At 41.0% G+C, this 14677-nt stretch overlaps 1 protein-coding gene across 1 annotated transcript in view; it reads right to left on the reverse strand.

The window, feature by feature from the left end:
- Positions 1-14677, reverse strand: part of kcnh2b (potassium voltage-gated channel, subfamily H (eag-related), member 2b) — a 374335-nt gene that overhangs the window by 18934 nt on the left and 340724 nt on the right. The window contains exons 10-13 of the mRNA XM_051940813.1: positions 9743-9897; positions 9464-9558; positions 8682-8822; positions 4702-4901 (exon numbers count right to left, since the gene is read on the reverse strand). Coding sequence (XP_051796773.1) covers positions 4702-4901; positions 8682-8822; positions 9464-9558; positions 9743-9897 — 591 coding nt within the window. The remainder of the gene's footprint in view (positions 1-4701; positions 4902-8681; positions 8823-9463; positions 9559-9742; positions 9898-14677) is intronic.

Below are 14677 nucleotides of genomic sequence, written 5' to 3' on the forward strand. Positions count from 1 at the left end.
CACTACGTTGGTCTGGTCTGATTCGCCTTGACAACAGCTGGGTGGCCTAAAATTAACTTAGATGATTAACTTCAGTGATCCTATGACTTCTTATCCTGCGGTTAACGAGATAAATGTCCCAGACAGGCAAAAATCAACTTTCAATGCCTTTTTTATGGCTTAATAACTTGAAAAAAAGCTGAAAGTGTTAGGAATGTGGGGTGTTGACAACCCAGGCACAGACATCACAGACAGAACGCTAAGCATAATTAAAATAATTTATTAACTAAATCAAAGAAACCTTTACAAACTGAAAGCGAGACTGAGTGGACAAAAAACTAACTAGACAGTGGCAAAACAGCAAACTAAAGAGGTACTTACACGAGGAGAACAAACGACTAACACAAAAGCAAACTAGAGTCCAAATAGCAAATTGAGTCCAAAAGAGGGTTATCCAAAAAAGGGTGAAAAATGACAAAGTCCAACAACTGATAATCCAGCGGTGGAGGGTAAGTGGGGAGTGAAGATAGAAGCTGCATGGAGATCCAACTATGCGCCAGCAAAGACTGAGGGGAATGGCAGAGCTTAAATAACAGGGAAGAGAACCAGGTGGATAGAATTGAGCTGACTGCAACAGGTGAGAGTGATGAACTAATGGGAAGACAGAGCCAGGGGACGAGCGACAGGAGAGAAGGGCCACAGACAGAGGGAGACAAAGACACACCAGCAGAAGCACACAGAAGAGCAACCAACACAGAAGGAACAAACAGGCACATGTCAAAACAGAAAACAAAAAGTCCAAAAAGGGTCAAATCCAAACGAGGGGAGGAAGGAAAAAGTGAGGAAACGTGGAACAGGAACAAAGGCAGCACAGGGGCAGAATCCTGACAGAAAGAACATAAAGGTGCTTATTCTCGGCCATTCCTGAAAGCTTCAAAGGCCAGTAAGAGTCGTGTTTTTGTTTTCAGTTTCTACCAGAACTAATAGTCAAACAGTCGACAAATCAAAATGTGCATCGTCATGCTCCCTGACTCTAGATGTTCACAATAAATGAGGGTTAATTTACTCATTAGAGGCAGCTCTAAAGTGTCTCAACAGATGTTCTTGTTTTGGGTAAAATCCTGAACACAAGACAGTTCATGCACTCTCAGCATCTGAGAGGATTACTGTTATTTTTGACAACGACAGGACAATCGTTAGTGTTAGCATGCTGCATCACAAATGGGGCTAACAATGTTGAACATATGTCCACAGATCAGCTCTTTGTAAATGTCAGGGTCATTTAGAGATACTGTAGAGGAAACTGATCTGAAACCAAAAAACAAGGACCAGGTTGGTTGCTGTGTCTTTGTGTCAGCCTAAAGTCAGCTGGTGTTCAAATCTGTTTGCTTCTCCCCTACTCTCTGGGCTCACATGTACTGTATACTGATATGGGAAATTACCATTAAAATGAACATAAAAGGGTGAATAAAAAGCATTACATGTTAGCCAGCAGTCATTTTAAACTCACCAAACATGGGTTAAAACCAGCTGTGCTGGGAAATCATGTAAAAGGATCAATCTGTGAGAGGGTCAGAAATCACATAAAGCACTGGTCTGATGATTCATCTTTATGTTTTCTGCTGTTTTACTCTGGATGCAGAAACAGTCTCTTTCCTGAAGGGGGCGTGGACAGCTCATTTAAACCAGAGCAAAAAGACAAGTTAAGCACTCACTGTGAAATGACGAATTCTGGGATATTTTGAGATGAAAACTTGAAAGAATTATTCTGGAAGCATGAGACTTCCATTAACTTCTTAAAGTAGCACGTGACGTTTAGGTCAAACACTGCAGTTAACAACTTCTAGTACATACCTGTAAAAGTAATGACATTTCCATCGACCTCAGCTGAAGCATGTCTTTATTGATAATTCACAACTTCTAGCATGCTAAGTTGCTGAATTAAAATGTGTTAACATCAAAACATGTCTAAATGCCAGTACTACATCACAGAGGTGCTAGCAAGCTTTAGATCTTTAGGGCTCTGCAGAGAAAAAGCAAAAAACGGTCATAAATGATGCTACTCATGTTGTGTCAGCCACTGTTTTGAAGATCTTTAACATTTGAACATGGTCAATTTTTAGATTCTGGCCCATTATTTGTGACTGAGATTACACTTCATCATTCCTAAAAAAAAATACAACAGTAATAACTATCCCTATCCCTGCTTCTTCCTCAGATGTTTGTCCAATTCTAAAACAAAAAAAAAGTACTTAACTCACGTTTCCTAAGCCAGTATAACCATGACACCAAGTCTAAATTTCAGGTGACTAGGTCTTACTAAGTACACGATATCATTTTAATCTGATATTTACCTCCGCCAAGGAGGTTATGTGACACCCGGCGTTTGTGTGTCTGTCCGTCTGTCTGTCTGCTAAGAACGCCTGGGCAGATTCACATGAAATTTTCAGGGAATGTAGACTATGGTAAGAGGAAGAGCTGATTTAATTTTGGTGGCAATCCGGAAAGATCCTGGATTCTGGATCACTTTGAATTTTTTAGTATGTTTTAGTATGTGGTCCAAAATATGACAAAAACATCATAAGTTAGTATGTTGTCCAACAAATTGGAACAAGGTGTCCAGATAGCTCAACTGGTTAAGAAGGTGACTCGTAAACAGAACTGTGTCAGAGATGCAGGTTTGATTCCAGCTCATGATCCTTTACTGCATGGGTTTCCTGTTTTCCTCTCTATCCTTGGCGGAGGTCTGCACTCTCTGAGTGCTTTTCTAGTTCTCTAAATGTTTTCCACCAACCAGAGCAGATCTGAGAGCCACTTTGTGTCGTGGCTCTGGATCTACAGGCAAAGTCAATAATATAATAGTCTCCAATGGAAAGAAATGGTTTACATTTCAAAAGAGCAAAAGAGCAGCCTCAGAGAGAATTCAGGGTTCTACTTGTCTACAAGCAGAAGATGCAGCTGATGTCTTTCTCTTTGCTCAAAAAAAAATCACAACCTTCCTGAGCTTTCATTTTCTCACCAGAGCTGGATTGTTCTTCTCTCTTTGTGAATGAAAGATGTCGCAGCTGATTGAATTAGTGGTGAAGACAAACAGACAAGGTCTTCTCCACACAGTCATCATAATGACTTCAGTAAACATCTCTAATCCACACTTTACTGAGAGTTTAGGAGAGCAGTGTGCAATGTGGGAAGAGAAGGGGGCTAATACTGGAAACCCAGTTCCCACGGATACTTCACAGATTAGTTTCCTCTCTACTTCAATGGCTCACTTATTACTGTGAAATGAAACAGGATTTCACTGATGGAATATTGTGTTTGCACCCAAACAGAGTTCTTTTGTGTTTGTGTAAGGCTTCACAGTCAATAATGAGCTGTTGATTATGCTCCGACTGGCAGAATTTGGATGTTTTTCTTGAAGTTAGGAGCAAAACAAAGTGTACTGTTTTGAGCTAAGGCCAAAATGGGGGCTAAATATCAATAAACCTCAATCAGTTTGTATTTACTGCACACATGACCTTAAAATCACACCTAGACAGATTTACACACCTATAGTTACTCTGCCAAGGAACGCAGTGGAGTTATGGGATGATCGCCGTTGGTCTGTCTGTCTGTCAGCAACATTACTCAAAAACAGACAAACAGATTTGGATGAAAATTTCAGGGAAGGTCAGAAATGACACAAGGACCAAGTGATTACATTTTGGCAGTGATGCGACTTATAGTCAGGAACCCTTGATTTGTTAAGGATTTCTGTATCATTGCCAGATAGCAACATGGCGTCACTGTAGCCATGACAATGGCTACCTCAGCTGCCTGCTGACGATCACATGATTGTGATTCTACTACAAATAGACTACTGAGGACTCACTGGGACTTATCCGTCAGAAATCATACAACAACTAAGCAGCCTTGGAGGAGTGCTGCTCTCTGAAGGCTTTTCTTGTTCCAAATGTTTTGCTCATATGTACTGCACATGTCATATATTATGTTATTAATAACAATAAACATGACCGGCTGTTACTCAAGCACTGAACTAAGTGCTTGTTTCAGCAGCTCTCCAGTGTTTGACATTCATGATTCCAGCTTTATGTGAGTGTTTGACTACATGCATGTCACTTCTGAGTCAGAACACTCATAGCGCTGCTACAGAGAAACAGAAGATGTGACTTTGAGTGTGTTTAAAGAGCCCTGTCCTGTATGCTGTGACAGAGTTCATGCTGAGGTCAGTTGTACGTAACAGGCATGTAGAAAGCACTGCATGGGGTGTCCATTGACAGGTGTGACTCACTGGTTTGAGTGCTTTCAAACAAACTCTCAGCCCATTTAAATCAGTCTCTCATAACCCATGCATGGTTCGTGCCTGTGCTTTAATAGTGTGCAGATAACTGTGTCTGTTAATTTTGTGGACATGTGAGAAAGAGCAGATAAGCATTCATGCATGTGAACAAACCCATAGAGGTCATGCATGTTGCAAATAGTTTTGTATTTGCACATGTTTGAGTGTGTGTGTGATAATATTTCTGATACTCACATCATTCCTATTTTCTCTGATGGTGTCGGACCATGCATGCTGAGACTGAGAAGTCTTCCAATCATCCTATTAATGTACAACGCAGGCTCAAAACAGTCCTCTAGCCTTTGTGTGTGCACACACTCAATCATTGACATCAACAGACTAGGTGCACGCACACACAATTTGGGTGCACAAGGGTCAGTACTCACAGCGTTCATGTCGATGCCGTTGGTGTAGGACCAGGCGTGCTGGAAGTACTCCTCCAGCCGCTGCCTGAGAGGGTTGGGGATCTGGTGGAAGCGGATGAACTCTCTGACTCTCAGCATCTGGGTGTGGTAGCGGGCCGTCCCCGAGTAGAGCCGCTGGATGATGGCCGACACGTTGCCAAAGATACTAGCATACATCAGTGCTGGAGGTGGGAGGAGTTGAAAGTTAGACCAGGAAGGAAACACGATAAAGATTCAGCAAATAAAGGAGTGAGTGTAAATATGAAAACAGACAGTGTAGACACGCAGAGGCATTCATACACTGATATGACCTGACATCTGTGAGTGACTGTTTCTCTGTCTGAAAATACTCATAGTTTCAACCTTGACACCCTTTAGTGTGAGTGGAGAAGAGCTGAAGGTAAGCTAAAGACCTGAGAAGAAAGAAGTGAGATAGAGGAAACTGATGGCACAGTGACGGTGAATAACTGAGCTACATTAGCATTTATTACAGGTAGTACTGAAACGATGACATGACATTTGCCCCTACAGATAAATACATGTGTCTTTGTACAGTAGTAATATTTAGTATTCCCTTTCAGGCATCTGTCGGTTTCATGTCCTTACACCCCGGTTATTTTTCTGTAACAGTTCTGACAGCAATCTTATGAGGTCCAACCTTGTAACATTTCTGTATCACTTTCAACACTCATAAGTCAGAACTGCTGCAGTCACATTAGAGACCAGGTACATACAGGGGATGGACTAATTCCATTCAGCAGTTTGGGGAAGAGTGTGTCCACATTTCAGCACCGATATTGTTTTAAAAACATCACAGAGAGAAAAGGTGTTTCATGCCAAAATCACAAAACACATTTCCAGTTTACTTTGCTCTATAGTTTCATACCTATTGGCTGAAATCCCTATAAGAGTATAATTTTAGTGCATTAAGACAGAGCCTGTAAATGGTCAGATTAATGAGACTCGTCCATAAGAAATGTAAGAAATCAACAAAACAGGATTAATCAGCGTCACTGTTCATGAGATCATAAATACACCAGGCTGTTACTTCGGACAGTTTGATAGATCTGCTGTTAGTTTAGAATTTGTCTTTTGTCTATTAGTGATGTTCATTAACTGATGTGCTGTCCAGTCTGTTGTACTCCGTCACTGTGCTGGACATGACTGAATGAAACTGAGAGCAACATTAACATCAACATAAACTCTGTCTAAATGACAGGGTGCTGTCAGACAGATGAAGCAGTAATGTTACATATTCCTTGTCTGTACATGGCTTCAGAGATTACAGTCTGGATAATTAACACTTTGAGTTATGGACTACCTCTGACAGTCTACGACACTAAATTAGCTTTGGCTGAACTTTACAAAATATTTTTGGCAGAACAAGGGTGACAGATTTCGCCTGACATTTGTTAAATTAAAAAGGGAAGAGATCTCCTTGCAGCCAGCATGGGTTGGACCAGTAACTCTTTTAAGATAGACTTTAAAAAGTGACATTGTCATTGACATTGGTGCTACAGCATTTTATATACAGCAGAAAGTTTGAAAGTCAGACTTCAAGTTAACAACAAACAATGTGGTGTCCCACAACAGCCAGATAACAGCAGCATAATTACACATCCATTTAGACCTTCTCTGGTTCTACACGACTTAAACAGCATATCTGAACCAACTGAAGACTTTGATCGGAAGTGAAATTATACTAAATCTGAAAAAACAGTTCTTACATGGCTCTTGTGTGCATTGAAACAAGAGCAAGGACAATCCTGTGGAGAGGAGGATACATCAGAGGTTTGACTGATCTGAAGGATTTGTGTTTTGTGTCGTGTCCTTCATGAGCCTCACTGTTTTTTCGTGTTGTCATGTTGGATCCTGCTAACCTCTCTCAGCCTCTGTCAGCTCCCATCACTGTCTCCATCAGCCAATGAAAACGCTGTGTATGAATGTGGATTTGTATGTTAGCACTTAAGTGTCACAAGGGACACAATAGATCTGTGGCTCCAGCTGAATGAGTTGTACAGCTCATTGTGGTTTTATTCTGTACTTCTATTTAAATCAACACGATTGTGCTTCAATAATGGTCATTTTACAATTCACGTGTGTTTTTCTAGTCAAGTGCCAACTGCCTGAAGGAGGAAAAATAAAATCAAAACCAAAATTGAATAATGCAACTTTTTGATATGATTCTTGTTTTAGTGTAGCTTTACAGAAATACACGTGTATATATCTAGAGCTGTTAAGAGTGATTTCACGATGACAAGACAAAATCAAAGCCATAATGTTGGATAGTAGGCCATTCCATTTCATTTAGTGTATTCTTTAAGGTCTAATGTAGTAAATTATCAACAGTAACTGTCTTGTGGATAGATTCTGATCACTGTTTGGACAAAGAAGTGCTTTAAAATGTCATATCCATTAGTCATCCTATGATTAGTGAAGTGTAGGGCTCCTCATGTAATTACTCTGCAGGGGTTAAAAGCATGAGACAGGAGATTAGTCTGTGCTGATGTTTCTTATACAGCCTTTCTCTGGTCATTTTAAACCCCTAAAAGTCAATTCTGTGTATCAGAGTGACACCACTTTCTGTCTTAAACTGGTTTAGATGTTAAAAATCATAAAATAATGATACAGAGTCCCACCCTGCAAACTACAGTTTTAGTTCCTTGGCTTACAGCTAGAAAAGCACTCAGTCCTCCTCCAAAGCTACTCATTCCCCCATATGTCAGAAATGCAGCATTTATTTAGCAGTTATTGATGATCAGAAATCAGGACAACATAGAATGTGTCAATTTAATATAGATGTACCCACAAACTAAATGACCTTGCGCTGAGCACAGGCATGTGTTATGCATGTGTACTTTATGTACAGATCACATGACCTAAATATGTAGCAGGCGGTGGAAATTTATAGGACTCAGAAACACCCCCACAATTTAATCAGTTGTTCCTAGTATTATTTCCAACGGATAAGTCCTGATAAGTCCTCAGTGGTAGATTTGTAGTAAGATAGTAATCATGTGATCGCTAGCAGGCAGCTGACGTAGTGTTCACTTGTTGTCATGGTTACAGTGATGCTCTGCCGCTATCTAACAGTGATACAGAAATCTTTAACAAATCTGTGGATCCAGACTATAAGCTGCATCACTGCCAAAATCTAATCATTTGGTCCTTGTGTCATTTCTGACCTTCCCTGAAAATTTCATCCAAATCTGTTTGTCTGTTTTTGAGTAATGCGCAGAGTTGGAACAACAGACGGACAGACAAATGTACGTTGATTGTCACACAATTCCACTGCATTTCTTGGCAGAGTAATTATAATATACAGCATATAAAATACACCATATGGACATATTAACAAGGTATGGTCTCTTTCGTTAAATATCCACAAGAGGCTTTTACTATTAAAAATATGATCTACATGTTCAATAACTATCACGTATGTAAACAGCTATTTACTGACTCTCTAACTAAGACAGCATGAATAAATAATGTATGATGCATGGACTACAGTCTGCAGAGCAGTATGACGGTTTAGTACTAATAGTGCTTCCACACTTTCTGTTCCTGTGGACACACCTCAAACTCAGTGACATTTTAAAGTCTCCATTCACATGTTTTCACTGTAAAATAAGTCATCAAGAGCACAGACATCTTTTCCTGCCTTTACTGGTCTAATCATATCTTCTTTAATAACCCCAGGACAAGAGCTTTATCCTCTTCCAACAACTGCAAATTACTGTCATTTTGTAGTTTTCATGCCTAACTGCTAGGAATGCACATTCACGACTCTGTTAAGCCGAGACTACCATCATAAGCCGTGTCTCCAGTGGGTACTTCCAGCTCTTAAACCAGAGTTTAATGGTTAGTGCCACACTGCATTTCATATACTGTCTGTTTAGTCCCAGTGATTACCTCTGTAAAAGGTCTGAAGCACTTACTCTGACCATAAAGTCAGCACTTACATCCAATGAGCATGACACAGATGGAGAAGATCTTCTCAGAGTTGGTGTTGGGGGACACGTTTCCAAAGCCCACGCTGGTCAGACTGCTGAAGGTGAAGTACAGAGCGGTGACGTACTTGTCTTTGATGGAAGGTCCGGACGCTGGAGTGGAAGTGTACAAAGAGATGTTGTATACCGAATAATAAGTGTCCCAAATGCAACCAATTTAACTTCCATTAAGTTGTCACTTTGTTTCATTTTAAATTCAGATCTGATGTGGTTTGATTATTCTTTTAACTTTGTGTGGATTTTATAACATGGTCCAATCAAAAACCATAAAGTGTCGGCTTTAGGAGAATTGAGGCATTTCTATTAAAGCTGCAAAATGCAGAAATCTGGAAAACAAACAAACAAAAACATCAGAATGTGAAATATCCAGCCCTCCTCCTGCAGCTCTTCGTTTCTGTTTTAAGCTCCTCCTATCACTGAGCCTGCAATTAAAATGTGCAAAGAAAGTCAAGCCCAAAGTCAACATTCATTCATGGATTCAATCCTGCTCTTCTGAGTCAAAGTCCCACATCTATTATCTCATCTGTGAAAAGCCCTGTGATTGGGTAGATTTTCTAAAGCCTGAAAACAGTCCAGAGGAAGTGCAGTTTCCTTTCAGACTACCTGAATTAAAAATACCTGGAGGGTTAGTATGGAATTTTTTACCAAAAAGCTCTTCCTACCCAGCTGTAATAAGTCCACAAGTGAGGTAGACAGAGCAGATAATCCCGTTTATTACCAGCAGCATTTAGTACCTGGATTAGATCCATTGTAATGTTTTCCCAGTTGCTCCCCAAGGGTGTGCAGCCAGCCTATCGAACCGCCTCTCTCTACACTACCGATGGCGTACCTGGAAAAATCAGGAGAATTGCTGTGTGATTTAGCTATATTTCATTCTAAATGTTAACGAGGAAAATGTGATCAGAGCAGAATAAACTGGTTGGACATGACAGATTTCTGTTTCTGGCATTGTGACAGCGCTTCAGCCCAGAGAACAGACAGAGACGGGTTCATTCTGACTCATCAGACAGTACCAGATGCAGGCCAGCCAGTGAGCGATGAGAGCGAAGGTGCACATGAGGAGGAAGAGGACTGCAGCGCCGTACTCCGAGTAGCGGTCCAACTTCCTGGCCACCCGCACCAACCGCAGCAGACGGGCCGTTTTCAGCAGACCAATCAGAGTGGTGGTCTGATGAGAGTGGGAGAGAAGGAGGTGATGTTAGGCAGATATCTCCTCACAGTGCTCCCACCTGCTGTCATGCTGTCACACACACATTAGCACACACACACAGGTGGTACAGCAGTGTCCCGATGTGATTCACTGCTGAGGAGGTGGTAAATCCTGACTCCCATTCACTACCGTGGGCTGTCGACTCCCTCTCCTTTCTGCTTGTATTCATCTGTTCCCCTTCATGTCCATACAACAAATAAATAGGAAGCTGATTACTGCGCTGGCAGAGTGCCTGGTCCTGCTCTGGGAGTGTGTCCACACAGTAAATAATACTTATCTATTGAGGAAAAGCTCCTCTTTCTTGGCTCAGTGGCCTTCTCCGGACAGCATCAACTCAATAACTCTCCCTAGGCAGTATTGAATGCTGTAGAGTTTCCACCATGGTGGATGGCTTAATCACTATAAATACCTTTGCATGCCTCTATTAGTTATAGCTGCATTTCAGGTACTACTCTCTCTGTCAGTGCTGTGTGGATTGATCCTATCAAGCTGAGCCTCAGTAGTTTCCTTCTCTATATGTGGGAGGTATCCTCAGAGGGTCCAGGAGGCTACAACTCACTGCTTCCCTTCCTCTAACTCCCACCTCTTTCTTCAGACACCCACCTCCCACTTCCTTCAAGCCTCAAACCAGCACCTACGTTATTTCACTCGTCAATCATTTAGCAAACCACAGATCTTCAGTCAGCACCATCTCTTCCACTGTTGGACTGAAATATACCGTTTTGTTCATTGCATCATCACCGACTGACACACCACAGACTGTACACGTGAGAGGAGCTCTGGAAGATGTCTTCTGTGGAGCTTTCTGAATTCTAAGTAAAGTTTCTTTGATCATGTCATCGGAACTTCAGATTGACTTTTTTAACAAAAGTTTGAAAGAAGCAGGCATTTAGTAGGGTCAAGAGATGAGGCAGATCTAATAAGGCCCAATTTAATGGGAGTTTAAAATTAAATTGCTGGAATAATCTTTAAATGATGTAGTTAATGAAATGGACAATAAAAAGAGACTGTTTGATATTCAGCATTCACTTTCTAGTTTATATTGGACAGAGACTGACAGCAAAGTTTTAAATGAATTAATGAGTATTTATTTGCATTGCTTTTTTGTGAATAATTACAAACTTACATGAGCTGTGCCTGTAGTTACTGTTCATTTTATTTTTAGATCCCATGTATCATTTAATCAATCAAACTTTAAGCTACTGATGTGATGTAGATGAATAATAAATGGTAACACAAGTAATGCAAACAACTCAAATAAAATGATGACATTTTACAAATGATTAGAGCAAAACAGCAAAATGCAAATAAATCACGATAGAGTAAAATAAACATTATTATTAAACAGTGACATACTGACAAAACAAAAGAAGTACAAATACTAAAACCTTGTAATGATATAAGACACCAGAAAAGCTGGAGTGAACAGACAGTTTTAGTTCAAGTTTAAAAACATCAGTATATTCTGAAAGCTGCTCATACAGTAACACTGACAGCAACGGATGTTTTAGTTCTGCTCTGTGGAACAGCTAAAAGAAAAGAACCGGAGGATCTGAGGGGTCTTGATGGTCATTTCTGAGAGGCAGTTTGTTGTGAATTAGAAAGTGAAAAAGAATTCTAAATTCTAAATGAATGCTAACAGGTGACCAGTGTAAAGCCTCTACTACAAGCAGAACATGTGCTCTCCTTCTGGTTTTAGAACTTTGAACTGAAAGCAGATTTACTGCAGTTCAGGTGGTTTGCGCTGTCATGTCAGAGCTAGAAGATCCCCTGAATCTTTCTGTGTCAATAATAAATGTTCTCCTGTGCATGGGTCCTCTCCAGGTTCTCCAGCTTCCTCCCACAGTCCAAAAAATGCTGAGTGTAGCTGGTGATTCTAAATTGTCCGTAGGGGTGAATGTGAGTGTGATTGTTTGTCTCTATATGTGGCCCTGTGATAGACTGTTACCTGTCCAAGTGTCTCCTACCTTCACCCGAAGTCAGCTGAGATAGACTCCAGCCCCCAATGAAGATTCAGCTGTGTATACCTGATGGATGGATGATTTACTGTGTTCTTCAGAAGACCAGAAAGGAGAACATTACAATACTCCAGACTGTGAGCATCAGTCTCTCTGCTCACAAAGAAACTGCCTGACTTTGGAGATGTTCTTAAAAAAGCTGTTCTGTGACAGCCTGAAATTAAAAACCTGAGTAAAAAAATCACTCTTGGATCTCATGCTTCCTGGCTTGTTGAGTCTGAGAGTATTTATTACTTCAGGAGCCTTCAGAGTTCCTCTCCATGAGCCTCTGGACAGACGACCTGTACTTCTGTTTGATTCTGTCTGAGCACTAAGAACTCAATGACATCCCGGTCTTTAGATATAAAACACAGGTAACAGTATCGTGTCATGAGGAGACACATAGAGCTAAGTGTCAGCAGCGTAGCAGTGAACAGAGGTCCTTTTCCTTCTGATAGCACTGTCCTGGGGTAGAATGGACATACTGTCTGAAAGGTAACATCATAGTATCTGGAGGAGTGGTCATCAGGATGCCCTTAGTCTCACATGGAACAAGCTTTAGCTAACAGCTCCCCAGTGGAATATAATAGAACTACTGTGTGACTCTACATACAGCAGTCTGAAATTTCAGTTTCCTCCAGGTTAATCTACTGGATGCATACACAAGGGTTTCTGCGGCCGCCACTACTAAAATTCCAGTGCTGTTCCTTTCATTTTTAAAAAAAATCATCACAAATACTCCACTGCCGCGTGTCTCCACCTTCACATCAGTCTTGCACTGTGTCAGGTACTCGCGAGTACTCAGGTAAACTACAGATAACTGTGACGCTCTCAGTATCTACTCTTTGTGTGTGTGTGTGTGTGTGTGTGTGTGTGTGTGTGTGTGTGTGTGTGTGTGTGTGTGTGTGCGCACCCAGGTTCTGGCTATACTTGTGGGGACCAAATGTCCCCACAACCATATGAAAACCCAAAAACATGTCACTTGTGGGGACCTCACTTGGGTCCCCACAAATGGAAACACTGTTTTCTTGGCAATGTTGTTGTTGTTACTGAAAAAAGTAAAAGTGCAAAAATGTTTCTTTAGGGTTAGGCATTGTTTTGGTCTGGGTTAAGGTTAAGGTTAGGGTAGGGGTCGGCAACCTTTAACACTCAAAGAGCCATTTCGACCTGTTTCCCACAGAAAAGAAAACACCGGGAGCCGCAAAATCCTTTTGGCATTTAAAATGAAGACAACACTGCATATATCACTTTTTTACCTCCTCTATGCCCTTGTTAATCAGTCGTGATTAATTAATTACAAAGCCTCTAATTAGACAGATTCATTTTTTTAATTGTGTCCTATCACTAATATTTATCTTACTTGGTTAATGTCATTTTTGCTCCTGGACCTCATATGTTAGGCCATGTTAGCTGGAAATCAATATTTTGCGAATGTCTATTTAACTTGTAAAATCTATTTATCTATTTATCTTAAGCTAGTAACTTTTCTCCGGTAAGTCACTGCCCTATTTTCCAAGACGACACTCCTCTGACTCTCTGACCTGCTGCCTGGATGCTGGACGTGAGATCGAGCCATGTTCTCGTGAGTATTACCCTATCATGAGTACTTCTGACTCAAAGACAAGACGTGTCTTTCTTGGAGTGGAGCTTTAATATACAGGCTTGCCATTCTTGAGTACAAAACGATGTGAAACTACAGGCGTTGCTTCTCCAGGAATAAAACAAAAAAAAAGGCATGGAACGTATGGGAATCGGAAGCTCTGTGATGTCTCTCTGCATCAACTTTGCGCTCTCATGTCACAGGGGAAAACCCCAGCAGCACATCCAGTGGGGTGACACGTCAAAATAAGAGCGGTAATTTCACAATAAAACTCTATATTAAAATGAATTGAAACGCACCTGAAAGGCAGAACAATTTATTTTCCAAAGTTACAGGGAGCCACAACAGAGGGCTGAAAGAGCCGCATGTGGTTGCCGACCCCTGGGTTAGGGTAAGGGTTAGGGGTTAGATATGAATTGGAGTCAATGGTAGATCCCCACAATGATAGGAAAACACAGTGTGTGTGTGTGTGTGTGTGTGTGTGTGTGTGTGTGTGTGTGTGTGTGTGTGTGTGTGTGTGTGTGTGTGTGTGTGTGTGTGTGTGTGTGTGGGGTGGGGTCGGGGAGATTGACGCCGCTACTGAAAAAAATCCTGGAGGAAACACTGCTCCTTTACTGGGAACTTTCTAGGAAGTTAATGGGAAATTATGGACTCATGTCAGAAGTGTACTTTTAGAACAGTCTGCTATCTTGTTATTATAACTTGAAACACATATTCGAATGAGGAAACAGATAAATGAAGGAATATGGCTCGTGTACTGGTCATCCAACTGCTATTATGCACGTTGGATGATAGGATGATTAACATGCATTCACAAGAAGGACTTTACAATGCACAGAGCTCTGCAGAAGGAAGAATGAGCCTCTGGAGAAAGTCTCATTGTTCATTGATCAGCTGGAGGGAAACAGCAGACTCCCTGGAAACTGAACCAAATATCATCCAGTAGAATCTCATCATATCTCCACCAAGGCATGAAGCACAACTTAAAGCATGGAAATCATACATTGTTTTAGACCATGTTGTGAAATATTTTACAATAAAACAATGAGTAAAAACCTGTTGGTATGGAGAATAACCTTTTTCCTGATCTGTGTGGCAGCGACATCTCATCATTCTAAAGCTCAAGGATAAGAAGCGGACA

The sequence above is a fragment of the Acanthochromis polyacanthus genome, chromosome 20 (genome assembly GCF_021347895.1).
Source record: "Acanthochromis polyacanthus isolate Apoly-LR-REF ecotype Palm Island chromosome 20, KAUST_Apoly_ChrSc, whole genome shotgun sequence".
NCBI classification, from domain to species: domain Eukaryota; kingdom Metazoa; phylum Chordata; class Actinopteri; family Pomacentridae; genus Acanthochromis; species Acanthochromis polyacanthus.